At 47.1% G+C, this 26010-nt stretch overlaps 1 protein-coding gene across 1 annotated transcript; it reads left to right on the forward strand.

Moving 5' to 3' along the window:
- The first annotated feature begins 2058 nt into the window (after window positions 1-2058).
- Window positions 2059-25499, forward strand: LOC140735156 (hemagglutinin/amebocyte aggregation factor-like). Its single transcript, XM_073059945.1, has 5 exons — window positions 2059-2192; window positions 3187-3265; window positions 15822-16010; window positions 24550-24702; window positions 25397-25499. Exons 1-5 carry the CDS (start codon window positions 2120-2122, stop codon window positions 25455-25457), a joined length of 555 nt encoding a protein of 184 aa, XP_072916046.1. The 5' UTR covers window positions 2059-2119; the 3' UTR covers window positions 25458-25499.
- Window positions 25500-26010: the final 511 nt, after the last annotated feature.

Here is a 26010-nt window from a genome sequence, read left to right on the forward strand (position 1 = left end):
TTTCCCTAAACAGTAGGCTGATCACCACCTCCGCCCACTAACTCAGCTCGCCAAACCGCGGCCACCACTACTTGATCCACTACGTTGGCGACTGCATTGATGCTGCTTCATGCACCCGTGTCGAGCTTGTCAATTTCATCAACTTTGCCCCTGATTTCCACCCTGCCCTGAAATTCACTTGGTTCATTTCTGATACCTCCCCCACTTTTTCGATCTCTCTGTCTCCATCTCTGGAGACAAATTGTCAACGCCATTCCCTGTTCTCAGTTCCTTCGTTTGTGCTGCATGTGTTCCCAGTATCCGGCTTTCCTTCTTCAAAGAACGGGATTTGCCTTCCCCCACCATCAAACGCACCTCCTCCATTTCCCGAACATCCGCGCCGATCCCACCTCCCCGCCTCCTTAACAGTGATAGAATTGTTCTTGTTCTTACCTACCACCCCAGGAATCTCCGCATCCAACACACCATTTTCCATAACTTCCACCACCTCCAAAGTGATCCGACCACCAAACATCTTTGCCTACCCACATATCTCTCCGCTCTCCGTCGGGATCGCTCCTTCTGTGATTCCCTTGTCCGTTGGTCCCTCCGTACTAAACTCCCTCCCGGCACTTATACCTGCAAACGCGAAAGTGCTACACCTGCCCTCCTTCACCTCAATTCAGGGCCCAAACCAGTCCTTTTTGACGAGGCAGCACTTCATCTGCGAATCTGCTTGGGTCGTCTATTGTGTCCGGTGCTCCTGATGGGTCCACTCTCCTTGTCACCGGTAAATTCGTCAAAATTGGGAGACCGCTTTATCGAGCACCTCTGCTCCAACCGCCAAGAACGGAACTTTCTGGTGGCCAACCATTTTCTGATTCCCATTCCCTCCCGATATTTCGGTGGACTCCTCTGGTGCCACGATAAGACTATCTTCAGGATGGTGGAGCAACATTTTGTATTCCGCCTGGGCAGCCTCCAACCTGATGGCATGAATAAGTGATTTCTCTTTCCGGTAAATTCCCCCTCCCTTCTGTTCCCCACTGTAGCACCTTGATTCATTACACCTGCCTATCACCCTATCACCTCCCCTATCTCCTATGGTCCACTCTCCTCTCCTATCAGATTCCACCCCCCCCCCAAGTCCTTTACTTTTCTTACCCACCAGGCTTCATCTATCACTTTTTAGCTATCCTCCCCACCTTTTTATTCTGTGATCTTCCCCCTTCCTTCCCAGTCCCGAAGAAGGGTCTCGGTCCAAAATGTCGACTGTTTATTCATTTCCATAGATGCTGCCCGACCTGCTGAGTTTCTTCAGCATCTTGTACGCGTTGCTTTGGTTTTCCAGCATCTGCAGCATCCTGTCAGCGACCTTCTGTCCGGACACTGCTGTGTCCAGCGTCACTTTATGGACGTACAATCAATCGATGTATATAACCTACATTAAATATTTGTATTTATTGTGTCTATATTATTGTGTTTTTATTTTGCGCTACATTGGATCCAGAATAACAATTATTTCGTTCTCCTTTAAACGTGCGCACTGGAAATGACACTAAACACTGTTGAATCTTGAATTTTGACTGTGTGCATTCGGTTTTGCAAAGCCCCTGGCGATCTTGTACAGTTGCACACCCGCTTCTATAAGGTGGCTCCCTCAGTCATGATGCAATGTTTCAATTCGAAATGTCACGATTCCTCTCCGCACCCTCTCCCCCCCCCCCCCACCTCCTATAGACGCTGTTCGACCCGCAGATTTCCTCCCGCAGTGTTTGTTGTTTAAGGTCATTCCTCAGTCTCCTACGCTCCACGGCAAACCTGCCCAGCCTCTCCCTGTAACCGTGGAAACTTGTCCCTTCCGAATTAAATATCAACTTCTGCATCCTTCTTGTGTGGGAGGGCTTCGTCCATCCGCGACTCCGGAGAGGGCATTCGCTTTAATATTCAACCCAGCTTCCGGTTGAAGCTGTTAATATTCAACCCAGCTCGCTGTTCTTCCTTATTATTGGTCAAGGACTGTGAAAGGTGCGTGACCACGAACTTAAAGCCGAATAGCTAACTCAGTGCTGAACACAGAACAGCGGCGTGAGAGGAGAACACACCTCCCTCGATTCCCCGACTGTTGTCCGGCCTCCCGATGCCAGCCTTGGGCGGACTGCTGCTTCTTTCTGCCCTCCTGTCCACGGAGAGGGTCTACACAGCGGTGCCAGGTCATTCCGTTACTGGGAAGACGCGCAGGGTTCGATGTGTTAGCAGACCCCAAAGTGTGGCGAGTGGGAGAATCTGGAGGGGAGAGCGTAGTGGGGGGATGGTGTGGGGAAAATGTTATGGGGTTGGTGTAAATGGGTCAGCACTGATTTGGTGTGTCCTCCCACGTCCCACAGAGGAGCGGGAATTGACCCAGTGTACGGGTGAGGGGTAGAATTAACGGGATCGCAGGGAAATGGGGGCTATGGAATGGGACTGGCGGCAACGTTCTGAAACGTGACAGGAACCGGATGGGATGAGTGGCCTCTTTCCACGCTTTTGTGAAGAAGGCGGGGATTGGAGGCTGGACGTTCTGGGAGATGCACTGAAGTGTAGTTGGTAAGGCAGTGTCGGTGGGAATTAGCTCGCTCGCCAGCACTCCTTCCGGAGTTACTCCATGGGTGAGACTCTGTGTGAATCCCCCCCGTTACCTGTTCATATTCCCGGGCGTCGTCTCCTCGGTTATAACAAGTGTAGCTCCCTCAGAGTCGCCCTTCCCGCAATGTCGCTCCTTCAGTACCGTTGACAACATTATCCTATAATAACACTCCCTCAGCGCTGTCTCTCCCGCGGCACGGCGCTCCCTCATCGCCGTCGCTTACTCCTCATTCTTCCGCGTTTATGGGGATTCGGGGTAAGGATAGACTTTAGCAGGGGGAAAAGACGGTCACTAAGGAGGTGGAACGAGAGGATCCTCGGGGAGCCTCAGGGTACCGGACTGTGCGGAGCCGTGGAGGCTTGGGTAGTCTGGGGAGCTCCGCGCTGAGGTCGCCTGCGTTCAGAAGGCGCCGCATCTCCCAGCTGCGCACCAGGCCTTTGTCAGCTCCGTGCGCACCAGCGGCGTGAAATGCCTCGTTGCCGGTACAGTTGGCACAGCCGCGGGAACGATTGCAGCGTGAAACCGTCAGCATCTCTCGTTACGGATTCAGATAACTGATTCCAGCCGTTTTCTTGCAGAGAGACGATGGCTAAAGGATAACAACGTGGGCATCAGTTACGTCTGCCCGTACCGGGGTTCGATCTCCATGGTTGTCAGGTGATAATTTGTCTATCCGTTTATGGGAACTGGTAAAGTCCAACGCAGGACGGTGTTGCTGTCGGGATGAACTTGTCCATTACTCAGTCAGAAGGCGCTGCACGCCTGGTTACAGCGGTACAATGCACGAGTGAAACCATACTGGGGGTGTTGTGCGCAGTTCCGCTTGTCCACCTATAAAAATGATACAATGAAGCTGGAGAGGGAACAGAAAGATTCAGCATGTTGTGGGGTCTGGAGGAATTGAGTTATAAGGAGAGACTGGGCAGGCTGAGGGATGACCTTACATGGATTTCTACAATCGTAAAGGGGAGTAGATAAGGTGGATTGTCACAAACGTTTTCTCAGGGTTGGAGAGTCTAAAACTAGACTGCACCGATATGAGGTGAGATGGGAAGGATCTCCAGGTGAGGCAAAGCTTCAGGAGGAAGGTGAAGGGCAGGGATACAGACAGGGGGTTTGGACAGGAACAATTCCAGCAGCTAGAGGCTGAATCCTGAAGCTATTTATGAAGCCAGCCCAAACGAGAATCAGCTGTCTCAACAGAAACTGGGGAAAACCAGAAAACCTGGAATAAGGAACATGGACCGGACCACGAACTGGAATGCGGATTTCACGGACCGGACCATGACAGAGTTAAAGGGAAAGTTTGAATAGGTTAGGACTTCATTACCTAGAACGTAGAAAATTGAGGTGATAGTGAGACTAGAACCAGAGTTCATGGGTTAAGGGTGAAAAGTGAGAGCTTGATTGGGAACGTAAGGGGGAAATTCTTCACTCAGAGGGTGGCATGAGTGTGGAACGAGCTGCCAGCGCTTTGGATTCGGGGTTGTTTTCAACAATTAAGTGGAATTTGGATAGGTGCATGGATGGGTGAGTTATGGAGGGCCATGGTCCGTGTACAGGTCTATAAGACTAGGCTGATTAATGGTCCGGCATGGACTATATGGGCCGAACGGTCTTTTTTTTCTGTACTGTGGTGTTCTATGAGTCTATGACCTCGTTATGACCTTGCACTTTATCGTTTACTTGCATTGCGCTTTTTCTGCAGCTAATACACTTTATTCTGCATTATTATTTCTTTACCTTGCTGTAGTCCAATACACTGTGTAATGATTTTATCCGTATGAAGATAATGAGTGACAAGCGTTTCACTGTAACCCGTTACATGTGACAATGATAAACCAATTCCAATTCCGATTTGGACAGGTTCATGGATAGAAAAAGTTGAGAAGGATATGGACAGACCATTGGAAAAAGCTCAGGTTGGTACCTTGGTCAAACTACAGACACTGAAGATGCTGGAAATCTGGAGTAATACATCTTAGATGCTGGAGGAACTCAGCAGGTCAGGCAGTATCTATGGCGATGACATTTGTCTGCATGGTCCAGTTGTGCCGAAGTGGCAGTCTCCATAACGTTGACTCTAATAACAGGGTCAGTACTGTATTTCAAGTCCAGAATGAAAACAGAGACGGTTGAAAACACGAGGAAATCTGCAGATGATGGAAATTCAAACAACACACATAAAATGCTGGTGGAACACAGCAGGCCAGGCAGCATCTATTAGGAGAAGCACTGTCGAAGTTTTGGGCCGAGACGAAGGGTCTTGGCCCGAAACATCGACAGTGCTTCTCCTTATAGATGCTGTCTGCCCTGCTGTGTTCCACTAGCATTTTGTGACTGTTGAAAACTCTCAGCTGCTCAGACAGAGTGTAAAGGGAGCAATGGAATTAGGATTTCAGGTCAGTAACCCTTCCTCGAAAATGGAGATACTGCGTCTGCGCCCTCTTCCCTCAGGTTTAGAAACATAGATTTTCTTCCAGGAAAGGTGGAACCTGTACAGAAGGGACAGTTTGCACCTGACATGTCCTAGTAATGTCCTAGGAGGAAAGTTCGCTAGGTGTTGCGCGGGGGATAGGGTAGGGTTTAAATGAGAGTCATGGCGGATGAGAACCAGAGCGCCAGAACAGATAGAGGAGTGCTGGTGTAGAAAGATGTTATGCCTACGTACAAAGTCAGAAATCAAAAGGTCAGCCATGTTCTGAGCTGCGTATATATCAGAATCAGGATCAGGTTTAATATCACCAACATATGTTGTGAAATGTGTTAACATAGCGGCAGCAGTACAATACAAAACATGATAATACAAGAACAAAATAAATAAATAAGTAAATCAATTATGGTAAGTATATAAACTTACAGTAATTGATTTTGTTATTTTTATTTACACTATTTTCATTTAACTATTGAATTCGCCAATTCAACAGTTAAATGAAGATAGTGAAAAACAGAAATAATAAAAGTGAAGTAGTGTTTATGGGTTCAATGTCTATCTAGGAACTGGATGGTAAAGGGGAAGAAGCTGTTTCTGAATCGCTGAGTGTGTGGCTTCAGGGTTCTGTACCTTGGTCCTGATGGTAATAATGAGAAGAGGCTTGGGTGATAGGTTTCTTAATGATGGACACCACCCTTCTGAGACTCCGCTCCTTGAAGATGTCTTGGATTCTACGGAGGCTAGTACCCAAGATATAGCTGTGTGCATACATCTACTGATGCTTCTGGACACATCATCAGTGATGTTCCTGGAATCATCGGGTGTTTCGGGTCTTTCAACATCATACACCCTTCTCCAGGTGACCCAGCCGGGGCTGATCAGACCCCAGCTTGTGTCCAGATGGCTAGCTACACATGACTCCAAGGCTCCCCTCTCTTGAGCCACAGCCACCTTGAGAGCCTCTCTGCTGCATCGGTGGTACTGCGCATGGCTCTCCTCTTCCTCTCTCCCTCGATGCCCAAATTGCTGTAGGCTCTGGCTAAGGAACGGGCTGCGAATCCCCTACAACCAACTTCCACTGGGAGACACCTCGCTCTCCATCCAGCCTACTGGCAGTTGCTGACCAGTCCTGCATACTTAGATAGCTTCCTTTCAAAGGCCTCTTCCAAGTGATCTTCCCATGGGACTGTCAGCTCCAGCATCGCCACCTGCTTCGTAGACTCAGACACAAGGACAATGTCTGGCCGTAGGGTGGTGGCTGCGATATGGTCGGGGAACCTCAGCTGCCTCTTAAGGTCCACCAACAGCTGCCAGTCTCTCGCAGAGGTCAGGATACCTGCGGATGTTCTTTTGTCGGGTATTGACTGCTCCCCAGCTCTTACAAAGGCAATGGTCTGCTTGGAAGGTCGGGACCGCTTCGCCCACTCCACTCCTGCGCTGATGACTTCAGCGATGGTCTTCAGGACCTGACCATGCCTCCATCGGTACCGTCCCTCACCAAGTGCCCTTGTGCAGCCGCTGAGGATGTGCTCCAGGGTTCCTCACTTGTGACACAGTGGGCACGCTAATGACTCTGCTTTGCCCCGTGTGTGCAGGTTTGATGGACTTGGAAGCACATCGTACACTGCCTGGATGAGAAATTGGATGCGGTATGGCTCAGCTTTCCAAAGCTCAGCCCAGGTCACTTTCCTCTCCACCGCATTCTCCCATCTTGTCCAAGCTTCCTGTTGCTTCATTCCCACCGCCTTGCCGGTTCTCCTCTCCTCCGCTGCTGCTCTCACCTCCTCCTGAACTAGATGACGCCTTTCCTTCCCTCTGATGGTGTCCATTTGGGGAGTTGGAAAGGATCCTAGCCCAGCTCTGCTTCGTGTGACCACTCCCACCAGCCCCCTGTGACGCAGTCTTTCACCTGCTTCCTGAATAGCTTCCCCTGCCCTCCACTTCCTGCCAGTCCTCACTTGGATCCCTGCTCTAGCCACCTTCGGATCACTTGACTCCCTGTACTGTATCACTTCTCTGCCTCTTTTAACTTTGAATTCCTCCTCTAGGGATTTGAAGGGCAGTTGCAGTATGTTGTGGTGTCCATAAAGTGCGATGCTGCTCAGGCTCCTTGGCAGCCCCAGCCATCTTCTGAGGTGCTTACTGACCCTCCTCTCTAAGGATTCGACTGTCGAGATTGGAACTGCATAGACGAGGAGGGGCCACGGGATTCTGGGAAGAATGTTATGTTGATACACCCAGGCTTTGAACTTCCCAGGTAGGCCAGACTTGTCCACAGATTTCAGCCAGCCATCCAACTCGGTGCAGGTCGCCTGAATGGATGCCGTGTCCCTCAGAGAGCTGTCAAAAACCTTACCTAAACTCTTGACTGGCTTTTCTGTGATGGTTGGGATGGCTGTGCCTGCGATGCTGAACCGGAACTTGTTTTCCACCTTGCCTTTCCTCAGCACCATTGATCTTGACTTGGCTGGTTTGAAACGCATCCGGGCCCACTCCACCAGCTTTTCAAGCCCCTGCAGAATCCACCGGCAGCCGGGGACTGATTCTGTGGTGACCGAGAGGTCATCCATGAATGCCCTGATGGGTGGTTGCCATTGAGCGGAATTCATTCTGGGCCCTCTGCACTCTGGTTCAGCTGACTTAGTGAGCACGTTCATGGCTAGGGAGAACAGTGTCACTGAGATAGTGCACCCTGTGATGATGCCAATCTCCACCTTGTGCCAGCTTGATGTAATCGCTCCTGAAGATACCCTCATCCTGATGTTGCTGTAATAGTCAGCGATAAGGGCTCTGATTCTGCTGGGGACATGATACTTGGTCAATGTGAGCTGCACCAGCTTGTGCGGAATGGAGCCATATGCATTTGCCAGGTCGAGCCACAACACTCACAGGTTGCCCTTGTTCTCTCTGGCCTCCCTGATGAGCTGTGTCACCACACCGGTGTGCTCCAGACAGCCCGGCTTCCCTGAAATGCCACCCTTCTGGACTGATGTATCGATATAGGTGTTCTTTGCTAGGTAGGTGTGCAGCCTATTGGAAACGGCGCTGAAGATCTTTGCCTCAACACACAGCAGGGAGATGATACGGAATTGGTCTATCTGGGCGGCGACGAATTTTACAACTTTCTGTAATTTCTTTCCATCCCATGCAGTAGCCCACTCCCACTCCCATACCAGGCAGCGACGAAGCCTACCAGAACGGTCTTTACGGTATATCTGCGGAAATATTCGAGTGTAAGGTGACAAACCAAACCTCCGCAAATTCCTAATGAAATATAGCCGCGGTGTTGTCTTCTTTATAACTGCATCAATATGTTCCGGCCAGGTTACAGTGGTGCAATAAAATCTACGAATACTGCAGATTTTTCTTTATTTCTACATAAGTATGACCTAAAATCTGACCAAATCTTCATGTAAGTCCTAAAACTAGATAAAGAGAGCCCAATTAAATAACACAAAACATTATACTCGTTCATTTATTTATTGAGAGAAATGATCGAATATTACCTGTATTTGCAGGATAAAGTATGTGATCCTTTGCTTTCGTAACTGGTGTGACCCCATTGTACAGCAATAAGTTCAAACAAACATTTCCCATAACTGTTGATCAGTCTTGCACATCTGCTTAGGGGAATTTTAAGCCATTCCTTCTCACAAAACTGCCTCAACTCTTGGATGTTGGTGGGCAAGGAAGCATGAACTGCTTGCTTTAGGGCCTTCCACAACATTTTTAGAGGATTAAATTCAGGATTTTGACTTGGCCATTCGAAAACATGAATTTTCATTTTTTTTGAAAAAAACATTCTGTTGTTGATTTACTCTTGTCTTTTGGATCATTATTTTGCATTATCCAACTTCTATTAAGCTTCAGGTGACGGAATGCTACCCCGATATTCTCCTGTAAAATGTCTTGAAACAACTTTGAATTCATTGTTCCATCTACGACAGCAAGCTGTCCAGGCTTTGAGGCAGCAAATCAGCCCCAAACCATTATGCTCCTTTCACCTTGCTTCACAGTTGGGATGAGGTTTTGGTGTTGGTGTGCAGTGCCCATTTCCCTCCAAACACAGCAACGTGCATTTCTGACAAAAATTTCAACTTTTCTCCCATCTATCCACAACATTGTCATAGAAGCGTTGCAGAACATCCAGGTGCTTTTGCAAATTTGAGACAAGTTGTTTTTTTTTGAGAGCAGTGGTTTTCTCCGTGGTGTCCTTCTACGAATGCCATTCTTGCTCAGTGTTTTTCTTTATAGCTGACACATGAACAGAAACATTCTAGAGACTTCTGTAGGACTTTTGACGTCATCCTTGTGTTCTTTTGCACCTCCTTCAACATTGCACGCTGTGCTCTTGATGTGATTTTTGCAGCACGCCCACTCCTAGGGAGAGTAGCAACAGTACTGAATTTCCTCCATTTGTAGACAATTTTTCTTACTGTGGACTGATGAACACCCAGGTCTTTAGAAATGCCTTTGCAGACTTCTCCAACACCATGCATCTCTGCAATTCTTCTACGGTTCTCTGAAAGTTGGTTTGATTGAGGCTTGGTGCACATCAACAGATCTTTCTTGAGAAGACCAGGTAACCTGGCTTTGTGTGTCTTTTTTTTTTACGGCAGGGCACCTCCACAATCAACATCTCCAATCTCATCTCGTTGATTGTAACACCTGACTCCAAGCAGCTTTTGTCGAAGGCATTACCCCAGAGGTTCACATACTTTTTCCAACAAATGCATGTAATATTGGATCATTTTCTCAATAAATAAATGAACAAGTCTAATGTTTTTTTTTGTGTTGTTATTTAATTGAGTTCTCTTTATCTAGTTTTAGGACTTAAGTGAAGATCTGATCCGTTTAGGTCAAATTTATGCAGAAATAGAGAAAATTCGACAAGGTTCACAAAATTCCTAGCACCACTGTAGATCATCAGAGACCTTGACATCCAGGAACTTGAAATTGCCCACTTTCTCCACTTCTTATCCCTCTATGAGGATCGGTCATGATCCCGATTCCTACCCTTTCTAAAACCCACAATCAGCTTTGATCCTACGTTGAGTGCAAAGTTGTTGCTGCGACACCACTCAACAAGCTAGTATATATCGCTCCTGTACGCCCTCTCGTCTCCATCTAAGTATCTGCCAGAAGTGGTTGCATCATCAGCAAATTTATAGCTGACATTTCAGATATGCCTAACCACACAGTCATGGGTATAGAGAGGGTAGAGCAGTGAGCTAAACACACATACCTGAGATGCGCCAGTGTTGAGGTCTTCCGGTTGTGGTCTTTCGGTTAGGAAGTCGAGGATCTATTTGCAGAGGGAGGGACAGACACCCAGGTTCTGTAGCTTATCGACCAAGACTGTAGGAATGATGGCGTTAACCGCTGAGCTATAGTCAACGAACAGCGACCTGACATGGGTGTCTGTATTGTCCAGGTGATCTAAGGCCGTGTGAAGAGCATTGAGATTGCGTCCGCCGTAGATCTATTGTAGCGATAGGAAAATTGCAGTTTATTCAGGTCTTTGCTGAGGCAGAGTTGATTCTGACCATGAGCAATCTCTAAAAGCATTTTTTCCCACCCTAGACAAGAGTGCTACTGGATGATAGACTTGGGCACTGGCATAATTCTTGCCCATTTGAAGTAGGCGGGAACTTCCAACCGTAGCAATGAGAGGTTGAAAATGTCCTTGAATACTCCCTCCAGTTGGTTGGCACAGTTGGACTGGGACAGATTATTTTATGGTAAAGGTGTACCGGATAAGTGGCAGGCCTTCAAGAATGACATTTTTGAAAGTAGAATGTTTATATGTTCCTGTCTGAATAAAAGGCAAGGATACCAAAGATACCTTGGTATTCTGGAGATATTGAAGTCTTGTTTAATGAAAAGGAGGAGGTGCATAGCAGGTATGAACAAATGTGGTACTTAAGGAGTATACAGAATGCAGAGAACACCTAAGAAGGAAACCAGGAGGGCTAAAAGAAGACATGAGGTTGCTCTAGTAGACAAGGTGAAAGAACATCGTCAGGGTTTCTCCAGACATATTGAAAGCAAAAGGATATCATGGGCCAAAATTTGTCCTCTGGAAGATCAGTGATAGTCTATGCGTGGAGCCAAAAGAGATGGGGTAGATCTTAAAACGATGTTTTGTTTTGCATCTGTATTTACTCGGGAGACTGACACGGGAGAAAGGTGCGAGGCAAAGAAGCAGTGAGATAATGGACTCTATACAAATTACAGAGGAGGAGCTGCTTGTTGTCTTGTGGCAAATTAGGGTGGATAAATTCCCAGGTCCTGACTATGTGTTCCCTCGGACCCTGTGGAAGGTTAATGCAGAAAGTTTAGGGGACCTAGCCGAGATATTTTAAACACCCTTAGCCACGGGTGAAGTGCCCGAGGATTGGAGGATAGTTAATGTTGTTCCGTGGTTTAAGAATAAGCCTGGATATTAAAGGCCGGTGAGCCTGACGGAATAGTACCAGAGCTAATGACGTGGTTGCTTTAAAGCTGAAGGGACGTCCAACTGCTGATGTGCCTGGAAGTGAAAAGAAGGTCCGATGTTGTAAAGATCGATAAGCCAGTGGAACCTGAAATGTAAGATCCATGTATCAAGATAAACTAGATGTGGTCAAAAATGAGATGGCAAGATGAAACATTGACATATTGGGAACTAGCGAACTAAAGTGGACTGAAATGGGCCATTTTACATTAGACAATTATCAGATCTTCTATTGTGGGCAGGAAATCTGCAAACAGAATGGAGTAGCTTTAATTGTCAAAAAAAAGTATCAAACTCAGTGATGGGATACAACTCCAAAAGTGATAAAATGATCGGAATACGACTTCAAGGCAAGCCTTTCAACATCACAGTGATCCAAGTTTATGCTTCAACCACAGATGCCAAATAGGATGAACTTACCTACTTTTATGAAGAACTACAGCTCGTCCTGGATATGACACGAAAGAAGAATGTTACATTTATCACTGGGGACTGGAATGCCAAAGTTGGAAATCACAGAACACTGGAGTAACGGACATCTTTGGCCTTGGAGTACGGAATGAAGCAGGACATCGGCTGGCAGAATTTTGCCAAGTTAACTCTTTGGTTATTGCAAATACGCCCTTTCAATAGCCTAAGAGGCGGCTCTGTACATGGACATCACCAGACAGTCAACACCGAAACCAGACTGACTATATACTTTGCAATCAGAGACAGAAGAGCTCTATCTTGTCAGCTAAAACAAGACCAGGAGCAGGTTGTGGCTCAGACCATGAGCTGCTTGTTGCAAATTCAGAACAAAACTGAAGAGCATCAGGAAAAGCAACGTACCAGCAAAGTTTGACGTTGATAGCATCCCTCAATAATATACTGTGGAGGCGAAGAACAGATTCAATGGATTAAACCTGGTAGAGAGAAAACCGGAAGATCTATGGATAGAAGTAAGGAGCATTATACAAGAAATATTGCAAAAAAAAAAAATTGCAAACCAAAAGAAGACCAGGAAAGCAAACTGGCTGAGTGTGGAGGCTCTACAAGTGGCTGTACAGCGAAGAGAAGGCCAATGGAGACTGCAACAAATACCTCCAAATGAACGCAAAGTTCAAGAAGGTAGCAAGGAAAGATAAGGAAACTTACTTAAAGGAGCGATAGAAAAAAGCTGAAGAAGCCACAGAACTGGAAAAACAAGAAATCTATTCAAGAAGATGAGAGAAATCAAAGGAACATTTCACGCAAAAATGAGTATAGTAAAATACAAAGAAGGGAGGATCTTACAGAGGCAGAAAGCATTAAAAAGAAATAGCAGAAATACATAAAAGAACTGTACAGGAAAGATCCCAACAGCGAAGATACCTGCAATGACTCCCATGTCAATCTAAAGTCGGACATTCTGGAAAGTGAAGTCAAATGGACAGTAGAAAACATTGCCAATAATAAGGTTGCAGGATGTGACGGGATTCCAGTTGCATTGTCTAAAACTATAAGAGGTGTTGCTGTAAAAGAGTTGTCTGGAATTAGCCAGCTGATCTGGAAAATACAACAATGGCCTTTAGACTGGAAAAGATCAGTTTATATCCTCAAGGAGAATCTTTAATTCTCAAGAAGGAAAATATAAAGGAATGTTCAAATTACCAAACAATTTCACTAACTTCGCATGCTAACAAGATAATGCTAAAGATCATGCAAGCAAGACTCCATCAATATATGGAACGAGATCTGCCAGATGTACAAGCTGGTTTTAGAAGAGGCAGAGGCACCAGAGACCAAATTGCTAACCTTTGCCGGATAATGGAGAAATCAAGGAAATTCCAGGAAAGTATTTATCTGTGTTTTATTGACTACTCTAAAGCCTTTGACAGCGTGGACCATAATAAACTATGGCAAATCCTTAAAGACATGTGGTCAACTAGACATCTGATCTGCCTTATGAGAAACTTGCATGAAGAGCAAGAAGCAACAGAACTGAACACGGAACAACAAACTGGTTCAAGATTGGGAAAGGAGTACAACAAAGTGCATACTGTCACCCTACTTATTTAATCTATATGCTGAGCACGTCATGAGGAATCCTGGTCTAGAGGACTCAAACGTTGGAATTAAAATTGCCAGATGAAATATTAACAACCTCAGACATACAGATGATATTACTCTAATGGCTGAAAGTGAGGAGGATCTGAGGAAACTTTTACTCAAAGTGAAAGAAGGAATTGCAAAGGCTGGTTTGTTGCTCAATATTAAGAAAACCAAGCTTATGTCTACCGGCCCTATTAACTCAGTGGTAATATTTGGAAAGGAAATGGAAGGAGTGACGGATTTTGTCTTCCTGGGTTCAAAGATTTCTACAGATGGTAACTGCAGCCACGAAATTAAACGGCGGTTACTTCTGGGGAGAGCAGCAATGGAAAATTTACATAAAATATTGAAGAGCAGAGACGTAACGTTGTCTATGGAGATCCATATAGTCCATTCTAGGCTATTTCCAATTGTGCTGTATGACTGTGAGAGCTGGACTATTAGAAAGGCTGAATACAAAATAATCGACGCCTTTGAACTTGGATGCTGGAGGAAAGAGTTAAGAGTTCGTTGGACGGCAAGAAGATCCAACAAGTCAATACTTGAAGAAATACGGCCAGACTGCTCACTAGGAGGCTTGATTATGAGACAAAATCTGAAATATTTTGGCCACATCATGAGAAGACAGGATTCCTTGGAGAAGACTCTCATGTTAGGTAAAGAAGGTAAAAGAAGGAGAGGATGACAGAGGCTACGATGGATAGATGATATTACTCAGACAATGCGCATGACCTTGGGGGATTTTAGAGAAGCTGTTCCCAACAAGAAGGCTTGGTGTGCAGGAGCCAATGGGGTCACCAAGTCGGACTGAACAATAACAACAAATCAATGTATTGAGCAGAGGAGTTGGGATGTTATGTGGGTGAGGCTTAATTTGGAGTATTCTGCCCAGTTTTGGTCAGCTATCTACAGGAGAGATGTAAATAAGATTGAAATGGTGCAGAGAAAACTTACAAGGATGTTGCTGGGACTTAACGTTCGGAGTTGTAGGGAAAGGTTGAATAGGTTAGGACTTTATTCCATACAACGTATGAGATTGATAGAGTTATACAAAATTATGAACAGCATAGATAGGGTAAATGGAAGCAGGCCTTTTCCACCAAGGTTGAGTGAGACTAGAACTGGAGGTCACGGATTAAGGGTGAAAGGTGAAATGTTTAAGAGGAACGTGAGGGGTAGCTTCTTCACGCAGAGTACGGCGAGTACGTGGAACGAGCTGCCAGCACAAGTGCTGGATGCGGGACGATTACAACATTTTAGAGAAATTGGAATAAGCACATGCTTGGGCGGGGATGGAGGGCTATGGTCTGGGTACAGGTCAATAGGGCTAGGCAGGTTAATAGTTCGGTACGGATTAGATGGGCCGAAGGGCCTATTTCTGTATTGTCATGTTCTAAGAACCCTATAACGACACGACTTTTTAAATCTTCCAGGCGAGGAAATTCCTCTTCCAGGGATGAAGTCTTCGGAGTTTTGTTTTTTTTTATAATCGAGGTGAGGTTGCCAGCCTCATGCCCAACCCTCCGTTCGCGGCTGGGCTTGGGACTGTGCATAGTGGAGTTAAGTCATCGACCTGAGAAACTGTTTCTCCGTCTGCAGATCCTACCTGACCTGTGACGGGGGCCTGGGTGAGTGTAGATCTGAGCAGATCAGGAAGAGAGACATAGGGGGCGGAATGAATGCCGGTTACCTGAAGCTCAAAGTCTATATCGAGTTTATAGTAATGTGTACAAGTGCACGTATGCACAGGTGTAATGAAAAACCTACTTGAAGCAGCATTCAGGGCACATTGCATCTGTTACACACATTCACACTAAACAGTTAAACATCTTTTACAGCTTTTCCAAAAGCACATTTACAGCAATGGACATTTTTTTTGCAAAATGATCAAAGTAGTCATCGTGTTGCTAAACTGTAGTGATTAGGGTCCTGCCAGTTGGTGTAAGAACGGCATGGATCAAAAGAAAATGCTGTTGCTAAACCTGGTAGCGTGGAACTTCAGGCTTCTGTACCTGATGGTCGCTGCGAGAAGGTGGCTTGGCACGGATGGTGTGTGTCTTTGATAAAGGGTGTTGCCCTACTATACGTACTAGAGATGGTAGGGAATCAATGTTTCTAAGGAAGCCAATTTAGCATATAGATACAGCACTGAGAGGGTCTCAAAGTGGAGACGAATCACTTGAACTGTGATCTTTTTATTTAATTTTCAGCCAGTACAATAACAAGACGGAGGAAAGAGTTTGGGATTTTGCCTGTAAATCAACTTTCCAGAGTCACGTTAGTTGTTCCTGGACAGACTACGTCAACAGATTCGACGAGGGAATACATTTCTCCTGCCCGTCCGAGGCTCTGATCTGCGGGGTGGAGAACCTCCGAGACGCCATCCAGAAGGATCGGAAGTACAGTAATCCCCTTTCCCCGAGTGTGGGGCCTTCCGCTGGTCGGGCTTCCTGGTTAGGGCTCTATGCCCCACTTACAGTGCACACTTCCGCCACTCACCTGCACTCGACCTGCGCAAATTCTGTCTCGGTCCCCGTCACTTCACACTAGCACGGGAAGAGGCCACTCAGCCCAACGCACCTCTGTCTCTTTTCAGAACATTGGCAATCCCATTCCATAGCCGCCTTTCCCTTCGTTACCATCAATTTTACCCCTCACCTACACACCTGGGAAAAGACCCGCACGTCTATGGGACGTAGGAGGGCACCTGAGCATCCGGGAGATAACAGGGCGAACTCACGAACTCCACACAGATAGCACCCTCATCCCTCCCTCCTAGCGACTGTCAGGTGTCAGGTACAGGTTTAATTCGCAGCAGCATCACAGGCACATACACACATAGCTATAGACTATATGACATTGTACATGAATTATGCATTAATTATACAAGGCAGCGTAGAAAAGAGATTGTACAGAACAGGCCAATTATATATAACAACACAGTAGTGCTGAGGTGCTCTGGAAACTTCCATTGCAGAAGTAGAGTTAGCATTCTGCAGGTCGGTTCAAGCACTGGGTGTTTGTAGGTACGTAGGGAAGTCTTATTTCTCCCCTCCCGATCCACAGCCTCCTCCTCTTTATTCTTAACATCTTCCTTCCTTGCGCAATTTCTTCCTCCTTCCTCCCCCTCCCTCTCTCTTTCTCTTCAGCCTTATTTCGCTTTCTCTTCGTTCCCTATCTCTGTCTGCCTCTCTTTTTATCCCCCTTTCCTCCCCTCCATGTCCCATATTTTTTCCTTTCCTTCTGCTCTCTCTTCCCCTTCTCCTATTTCTTGCACGCGCTCCTCTCTCTCCATCTCCCTCCCTCTCTCCCTCGCCTTCTCTCATTCTTTCCACCTCTCCGTTGTCTCTCCCTTTCTTCACCCGGCTCTCTCGTTCTCATTCTCTCTCCTTTTCTCTTTCCTTCCTCCCCTCTCTCCTCTTCCTGCCCCTACCTCTGTATCTCCTCGTTCTCTGCCCCCTCCTTCATCGTCTGTCTCTCTCATCTCTCTTCACTCCTTCTCTCCTTTTTCCTCTCCCTCTCCCTCGCTATCCCCCTGTTTCTCCACTTCTCTTAACCATATATATATATAACCAAATAACCATATAACAATTACAGCACGGAAACAGGCCATCTCAGCCCTTCTAGTCCGTGCCAAACGCTTACTCTCACCTAGTCCCACTGACCCACACTCAGCCCATAACCCTCCTTTTCTGTCCATATACCTATACAATTTTACTTTAAATGACAATATCGAACCTGCCTCTACCACTTCTACTGGATGCTCGTTCACACAGCTACCACTCTCTGAGTAAAGAAATTCCCCCGCGTGTTACCGCTAAACTTTTGCCCCCTAACGCTCAACTCATGTCCTCTTGTTTGAATCTCCCCTACTCTCAATGAAAATGCCTATCCACGTCAACTCTATCTATCCCCCTCATAGTTTTAAGTACCTCTATCAAGTCCCCTCTCAACCTTCTACGCTCCAAAGAATAAAGGCCTAACTCGTTCAACCTTTCCCTGTAACTTGGGTGCTGAAACCCAGGTAACATTCTCGAAAATCTTCTCTGTACTCTCTCCTAGACTTCTGCAAAAATGCTATCCCTTTCTCACAATTCCTCCACCTCCGCCACATCTGCTCTCAGGTTGAGGCCTTTCATTCTAGGACAAAGAAGATGTCTTCCTTTTTTAAAGAAAGGGGCTTCCCTTCGTCCACTATTAACTCTGCCCTCAATCGCATTTCCCATATTTCACGCATCTCTGCCCTCACCCCATCCCCCCGCCAGCCCACCAGGGATAGAGTCCCCCTGGTCCTCACCTGTCACCCTACCAGCCTACAGATCCAACGTATAATCCTCCGTAACTTCCGCCACCTCCTACGGGATCCCACCACCAGCCACATCTTCCCCTCCCCCCCACTCTCGGCTTTCCACAGGGATCGCTCCCTACTCGACTCCCTTGTCCATTCATATCCCCCTTCCCTCCCCACCGACCTCCCTCCAGGCACTCATCCCTGCAAACGGAAGAAGTGCTACATCTGCCCCCACACTTCTTCCCTCACCACCATCCTAGGCCCCAGAAAGTCCTTTCAGGTGAGGCACCACTTCACCTGTGAGGCAACTGGGGTGATATACTGTATCCAGTGCTCCCGATGTGGCCATTTATACATTGGGAAGACCCGCCACAGACTGGGAGACCGTTTCGCCGAACATCGGCGCTCAGTCCTCCAGCAGTGTCGGGATCTCCCTGTGGCCACACACTTCAATTCCACAGACCACTCCCACTCCGATATGTCTGTCCATGGCCTCCTCTACCATCAAGATGAAGCCACACGCAGGTTGATGGAGCAATACCTTATCTCCCGCCCAGGTAGCCTCCTACCTGCCGGCATGAACATTCAACTCACAGACCTCAGTTGATAACCCTGCCCCCCTTACCCCATCCCTATCTATAATTTTAGTCTGGTTCTCTTTCTCTCTCTTTCCCCCCCCTCACTATAGTCTCCCCCCAGCCCTACCTTTCTTTCTCTTTTAATCCCATAATTCTCCACCTTCCCCCTAGCCCATTTCCCTTCAGCCTATCACTTCCCAGCTCTCTCCTTCATCCCTCCCCCCACTTCTTATCCCCCCTCGACCATCCCATGTTACTTCACTCCTGATGAAGGGGTTCGGCCCGAAACGTCGTCACTACCTCCTCCCATAGATGCTGTCTGGTCTGCTGAGTTCTGCCAGTATTGTGTGTTTTTATTTTTTTCCGTACTCTCTCTATTTTGTTGACATCTTTCCTATAATTCGGTGACCAGAACTGTACACAATACTCCAAATTCGGCCTTACTAATGCCTTGTACAATTTTAACGTTACATCCCAACTCCCATACTCACTGTTCTGATTTATAAAGGCTAACATACCAAAAGCTTTCTTCACCACCCTATCCACATAAGATTCCACTTTCAGGGATCTATGTACCATTATTCCTAGATCACTCTGTTCTACTGCATTCTTCAATGCCCTACCATTTACCATGTGTGTCCTATTTGGATTATTCCTACCAAAATGTAGCACCTCACACTTATCAGCATTAAACTCTATCTGCCATCATTCAGCCCACTCTTCTAACTGGCCTAAATCTCTCTGCAAGCTTTGAAAACCGACTTCATTATCCACAACGCCACCTACCTTAGTATCATCTGCATACTTACTAATCCAATTTACCACCCCATCATCCAGATCATTAATGTATATGACAAACAACATTGGACCCAGTACAGATCCCTGAGGCACACCACTAGTCACCGGCCTCCAACCTGACAAACAGTTATCCACCACCACTCTCTGGTATCTCCCATCCAGCCACTGTTGAATGCATTTTACTACTTCGATATTAATACCTAACTATTGAACCTTCCTAACTAACCATCCGTGCGGAGCCTTGTCAAAGGCCTTACTGAAGTCCATATAGACAACATCCACTGCTTTACCCTCGTCAACTTTCCTCGTAACCTCTTCAAAAAATTCTATAAGACTTGTCAAACATGACATTTCACACACAAATCCATGCTGACTGTTCCTAATCAGACCCTGTCTATCCAGATAATTATATATACCATCTCTAAGAATACTTTCCATTAATTTACCCACCACTGACATCAAACTGACAGGCCTATAATTGCTAGGTTTACTCTTAGAACCCTTTTTAAACAATGGGTAATACACCAATCCTCCGGCACCATCCCCGTTTCTAATGACATTTGAAATATTTCTGTCACTGCCCCTGCTATTTCTACACTAACTTCCCCCAAGGTCCTAGGGAATATCCTGTCAGGACCCGGAGATATATCCACTTTTATATTCCTTAAAAGCGCCAGTAATTCCTCCTCTTTAATCGTCAGTTTCAATGAGTTCCCTACTTGTTTCCCTTACCTTACACAATTCAATATCCTTCTCCTTAGTGAATACCGAAGAAAAGAAATTGTTCAAAATCTCCCCCATCTCTTTCGGCTTCACACATAGCTGTCCACTCTGATTCTCTAAGGGACCAATTTTATCCCTCACTATGCTTTTGCTATTAATATAACTGCAGAAACCCTTCGGATTTATTTTCACCTTACTTGCCAAAGCAACCTCGTATCTTCCTTTAGCTTTTCTAATTTCTTTCTTAAGATTCTTCTTACATTCTTTATATTCCTCGAGCACCTCATTTACTCCATGCTGCCTATATTTATTGTAGATCTCTCTCTCTCTTTCCTAACCAAGTTTCCAAAAATGCTTGAAAACCATGGCTCTCTGAAACTTTAACCTTTCCTTTCAACCTAACAGGAACATAAAGATTCTGTACCCTCAAAATTTCACCTTTAAATGACTTCCATTTCTCTATTACTTCCTTCCCATAAAACAAATTGTCCCAATCCTCTCCTTCTAAATCCTTTCGCATCTCCTCAAAGTTAGCCTTTCTCCAATCAAAAATCTCAATCCTGGGTCCAGTTCTATCTTTCTCCATAATTATATTGAAACTAATGGCATTCGATACCATTGGACCCAAAGTGCTCCCCAACACATACCTCCGTCACCTGACATATTTCATTCCCTAACACTGCCCCTTCTCTAATCGGTACCTCTATGTATTGCTGCAAAAAACTATCCTGCACACATTTTACAAACTCGAAACCATCCATCCCTTCTACAGTATGGGCTTCCCAGTCTACGTGTGGAAAATTAAAATCTCCCACAATCACAACCCTGTGCTTACTACAAATATCTGCTATCTTCTTACAAATTTGCTTCTCCAATGCTCGCTCACCATTAGGTGGTCTATAATACACCCCTATAAGTGTTACTACACCTTTCCCAATCCTCAATTCCATCCAAATAGTCTCCCTAGACGAGCCCTCTAATCTGTCCTGCCAGAGCACCGCTGTAATATTTTCTCTGACAAGCAACGCAACACCTCCCCCTCTTGTCCCTCCGATTCTATCACACCTGAAGCAAAGAAATCCAGGAATATTTAGTTGCCAATCACACCCCTCCTGCAACCATGTTTCACTAATACCTACAACATCATATTTCCAGGTATCAATCCATGCTCTAAGCTCATCCACCTTTCTTACAATGCTCCTAGCATTAAAATAAATGCATTTAAGAAATTATCTACCTCTTCCTCTCTGTTTATCTCTAACAGTACAAAGAAATTTACTGTGTTCTTTCTCTTCCTTCTCCCATACACCTGTTCCTACACTCTGGTTTCCCTTCCCCCTCGTATCTAGTTTAAATTCACTGGAGCCTCTCTAGCAAACCTACCTGCAAGAATATTTGTCCCCCTCCAGTTCAGATGTAAACTGTCCCGCCGGAACAGGTCCCACCTTCCCAGGAAAACTGCCCAATGATCTATAAATATGAAGCCCTCCCTCCTGCTCCGTGTCTTCAGCCACGTGTTGATCTGCACTATTTTACTATTTCTAAACCCACCTGCACATGGCACTGGTAGCAATCCTGAGATTGCTATCCTGGAGGTCCTGTCCTTTAACTTGGCACCTAGCTCCCTAAACTCACCTTTCAGGACCACCTCACTCTTCCTACCCACGTCATTGGTCCCTACATGGACCACGACATCCGGCTGCTTGAGAATACTGAGAACTCGATCCAAGATATCTCGGACCCTGGCACCAGGGAGGCAACAGACCATCTGGGATTCTCGATCTCTTCTACAGAACCTCCTATCTGTCCCCCTAACTATCGAATCCCCTATCACTACTGCTCGCCTCTTTTCCCTCCTTCCCTTCTGAGCTGAGGGTCCAGTCTCGGTGTCAGAGATGCAAACACTGCAACTTGTCCCTGGTTTGTCGTCCCCACCAACAGTATCCAAAACGGTATACTTATTGTTGATGGGAACGGCCACAGGGGTGCTCTGCTCTTCCTGTCTATTCCCCTTCCCGCTCCTGACAGCCACCCAACTACCTGTCTCTTGACTCCTAGGGGTGACTATCTCTCTGAAACTCCTGTCTATTTCTGCCTCTGCCTCCCGAATGATCCGAAGTTCATCCAGCTCCAGCTCCAGTTCTCTAACACGGTTTGTCAGGAGCTGCAGCTGGATGCACCTTTTGCAGGTGTAGTCATCAGGGACAACAGTGCTCGCCCTGACTTCCCACATACTGCAAACGGAGCACTCAACTGCACTAACTGCTGCCCCCATTACCTACTCCTAAACTAATTAGATTAATTTAAAGGAGCTTACCCGGCCTTACCTCACCTGGAGTGAAGCTCGTACTCAGCCTCTGCTTGCTTTTTAAATTCCCCCGCTGATCACAGAGGCCGACTTTCACGTGCTTGCGCAGTCGTGCCCCGTTCAAACCTTGCCTCTGCCTGTTCTCGCCGAAGCCTGATTGAGCCAAAGCCGTCCCACTCTGCCTCAGTCCACTCCGACGATGGCCGCTGTATATGGCGGTCTTTCTTTTAAACCTTTGGCGCACTACGTCACGCGCCTGCGCAGTCTAGCCTCTTTGCCCCGCTCAGTTAAAAAAAAACAGCTTCTCTCCGAGCTTCTTTTACCTCTTCCCTCTCCGCCTCTTGCTTCGATTTAAATGACCGTTGAAAACTTCCTCTCCTTTTTAAACCTTTGGCGCGCTACGTCGCGCGCCTGCGCAGTCTAGCCTCTTTGCCCCGATCAGTTTAAAAAAACAGCTTCTCTCCGAGCTTCATTTACCTCTTTCCTCTCCGATTCTTGCATCTGTCTGTCTCACTCTGACCCCCCTCCCCTCTCTCTCCCTCTCTCTCTCTTTCTCCCTTCACACTCCTCTCTATTTCTCCCTCTTTCATACTGGACTTTTCCTCAGTTTCCAGGGACTTCAGCAGCATTCAAACAGGCCGCTTAGCCCAGCGGGTCCGTTCCATCGCTTGCACTCATCTACCCATATTTACCCGTGGTAGGTCTGTATCCCCACATGCCCCAACGATTTAATATCTGTCTCCGCAGCTTGGTCAGTGTGTCCAGCCTCCAGGCACACACAGATCTCCTCCAACCTTCCCCACCTCACTGTCCTTGTCTGAGGCTTCACATTTATCTACCTCAAATATCTACCTCATTTATTCCCCTCAGTTGTATATACCCTTCCTCCTCTGATCTAGGGAGAGGGTGTGGGTGGAGGAGTGAGGGAGAGGGTGGGGTGGGTGAGTGAGGGAGAGTGCATAGTGGTGGAAAGAGTGTGAGGGTTTTTGTGGGAGAAGGGGTGGGTGAGGGTGTAAGAGACAGGGAGGGGAAAGAGTGGGTAGGGCAGTGAGGGAAAGGGTGTGGAAGTGATAGGGATTGGGTGAGTATGGGGGAGTGCGGGAGAGGGTGTCGGAGGGCAGTGAGGGAGAGGGTGACGGAGTGAGGTTGAGGTTGTGGGTGGTGGAGTGAGGGAGAAGGTGGAGGTGGTGGAAACGTTGAGGGTTTGTGTGGGGAATTGAGAGAGGGAGGTGGGTGGGGGAGTGAGGGAGAGGTCGGTTTGGGGTGAGGGAGAGGGTATGGGTAGGCCTGTGAGGAATATGGAGAGTGTGGGGGGATTGAGGTAGAGTGAGGGTGGGGGAATGAGGGAGAAGGTGTTGGTGAGTGTGGGGAACCGAGAGGGTGTGGCTGGGGGAGAAAGAGAGGAAGAGGGTGTAGGTAGGGCAGTGAGGGCGAGTGTGGTGGGCAGTGAAGGAGAGTGTGGGGGTGGGGCAGTAGGGTGGGGGAGTAAGGGTGGGAGTGTGGGTGGCTGGTGCTGTGTCCTGCGTGCTGTCGAACTTCCCGAGTGTTTTGAATTCAGGATTATCGTCATCTGCACAGGACACGTGTTCGCAAGTTAAATGCGAAAAGTGCAGCAGCATCGTAGCATGTAGCACGAGCAGCTTTAACAAGAGCATAAACAATACAAAGTTTTTACAATTAGAAAAACAATGTCCAAATTGGTACGAAGTGGTCATAATGTTGTAGGGTTTTGGGCTTCTTCACGAACTGAATGATTCAGGAAACTAACTGTTCTTGAACATTGAACATAGCACATAGAACAGTACAGACACATCGAGCCACAATGCTGTGCTGATCTTTTAACTTATTTTAAGATCAAACTAATCCTTCCCTGCAACATTGCCCTCCATTTTTCTATCATCTCCGTGCCTGTTTAAGAGTCCCTCAGATGCCCCTAATGTATCTACCTCTATCACCACCCCTGGTAAAGCGTTCCACCCACCAATCACTCTCTGTAAAACATACCTACTTCGGGACACCCTTATACTTTCCTCCAATCACTTTAAATTCAAGTGGGGAGTTTATATTGCATCATTTCGCATTAATTTTCCACCCGCCAGTCTGCACGCTACTGATTGCTGTCCAGCTGCAGCCAGCGATAAAGCCTTCACCAGTTTTAGGTATCATGCCCTCCCCGCTGGGCCGGAGATTGCTGGTCAGATGAGCCGGTGTGTGACGCCGGCTTCTTGTCTTGTTCCCAGGTGGAAGTTCTACTGCTGTGAAGCTGGCCACGTTCATTTCCGGGGCTGTGCCTGGTCCCCCTACATCAACCAGCGCAACGAGTACTTCAGCTGGGAGGTACCGGCCGATCACTACCTGGCCGGAATCGTGCGTCACCATGGGAACCAGAGCAGGTACGTAAGGTGACCCCCTCAAACCATGGAGGAGGTTTGAAACCAGAGGCGAAGGGTGTAAAAGGAACATCAGGGGCAGCTTCTTCACGCAGAGGGTGGTGTATACTTGAAGTGAACAATTGAGGCGGGCACATTCGCAATGTTTAAAAACGATTTAGAGAAGTAGGAGGTTTAGACGGCTGTCGGCTAAACGCAGATTAAGGGGGCTAGCTCGTTGGACAACACAGTCAGCAAGAATGGTTTGGGCCTAAAGGCCCGCTTCCACCCTGTATAACTCTATGGACCAATGGCAAAAGGCCGTCTGACTGTGACAGGGCCTGTACTGAGGGATAGTCACACAATGGGAGGGGTGGTGAGAAGCAAGTGTCACACTGCGTGAGGCTGTGAGGAGGGCGCGCCTCACAACCCTCCCTATTTGCTCCACAGTCCGAGTGCCACTCCTGCGACCGGGACCCGGGGCTGATTACCGTTCCCTGTTGGGGTTCAGCTCTGGTTTAATCAGGGGCTGGTCGACGGGGTGAAGACACAAGAGTCACTGATAATGCACGGGAAGTCTCTCTTTCTTCCTCTCTCTGTCCGTCTGTCTGTCTGTCTCTCTCATCCCCCACCTCTCTTTGTCTCTCTGTCGATACAATGGCCCCTGAACTCCCCAGTCAACTGCCCCGCCCACCGACTGTCTTCTTTTCTCTTGCAGAGAACGTCGCTGGCAATTCCGCTACTGTGCAATGTTCTCTACGGACATACTTGCACCATGACGAGAAGGCAGGAGACCTCAATAAATAATTACATCATTTGCACTCTGTGCCTTCATGGTTTTATGCACCTCTCTTTCTCTCCCCTCTTTCCCTTCATTTCCCTGTCCCCTTCTCTCTTTCCATCTCAGCCCTGCTTTCTTTCCCCTCCCTCCCCCTCCCCTGTCTCTGTGTCCCTCTTCCTCTCCTCCCTCTACCCCCTTCATTGTACTCCCTCTCTCTTCTTTCTCTCTCTTTTCACCTTTCTAACTCTCTTTTCCTTCTTCCTCTGTATCCTACTCTCCATTTCTCTTGTTCTCTCTCTCCCCGTCCTCTCCCCCCGTCTCGCTGTACAGAGGGGCCCGCTCCAAGGAAACAAAAAGACCTTGCCTGCCTGCACAGACTGTCCTTGTACGATTAAAATACAGTAAAACGCGTCGTTTGCGTCAGATCAAATCAGTGATATTGTGCTGGGTTGCCCACAAGTGTGTCCAGGCTCCTAGCACCACTATAACATGCCACCGTTTACACATGTGCCGAACGCCTCCTTTACCGCCCTGTATTCCTGTGAGGAAAT

Source organism: Hemitrygon akajei, chromosome 11 (assembly GCF_048418815.1).
Source record: "Hemitrygon akajei chromosome 11, sHemAka1.3, whole genome shotgun sequence".
In the NCBI taxonomy this organism is placed as follows: Eukaryota; Metazoa; Chordata; class Chondrichthyes; order Myliobatiformes; family Dasyatidae; genus Hemitrygon; species Hemitrygon akajei.

Coding starts and splice junctions, on each gene's coding strand:
- LOC140735156 (XM_073059945.1), top strand. CDS start 2,120: ATGCCAGCCTTGGGCGGACTGCTGCTTCTTTCTGCCCTCCTGTCCACG. Junction 2,193..3,186: donor GGTCTACACAGCGGTGCCAG/GTCATTCCGTTA, acceptor GTTTTCTTGCAG/AGAGACGATGGCTAAAGGAT. Junction 3,266..15,821: donor TCGATCTCCATGGTTGTCAG/GTGATAATTTGT, acceptor TTTAATTTTCAG/CCAGTACAATAACAAGACGG.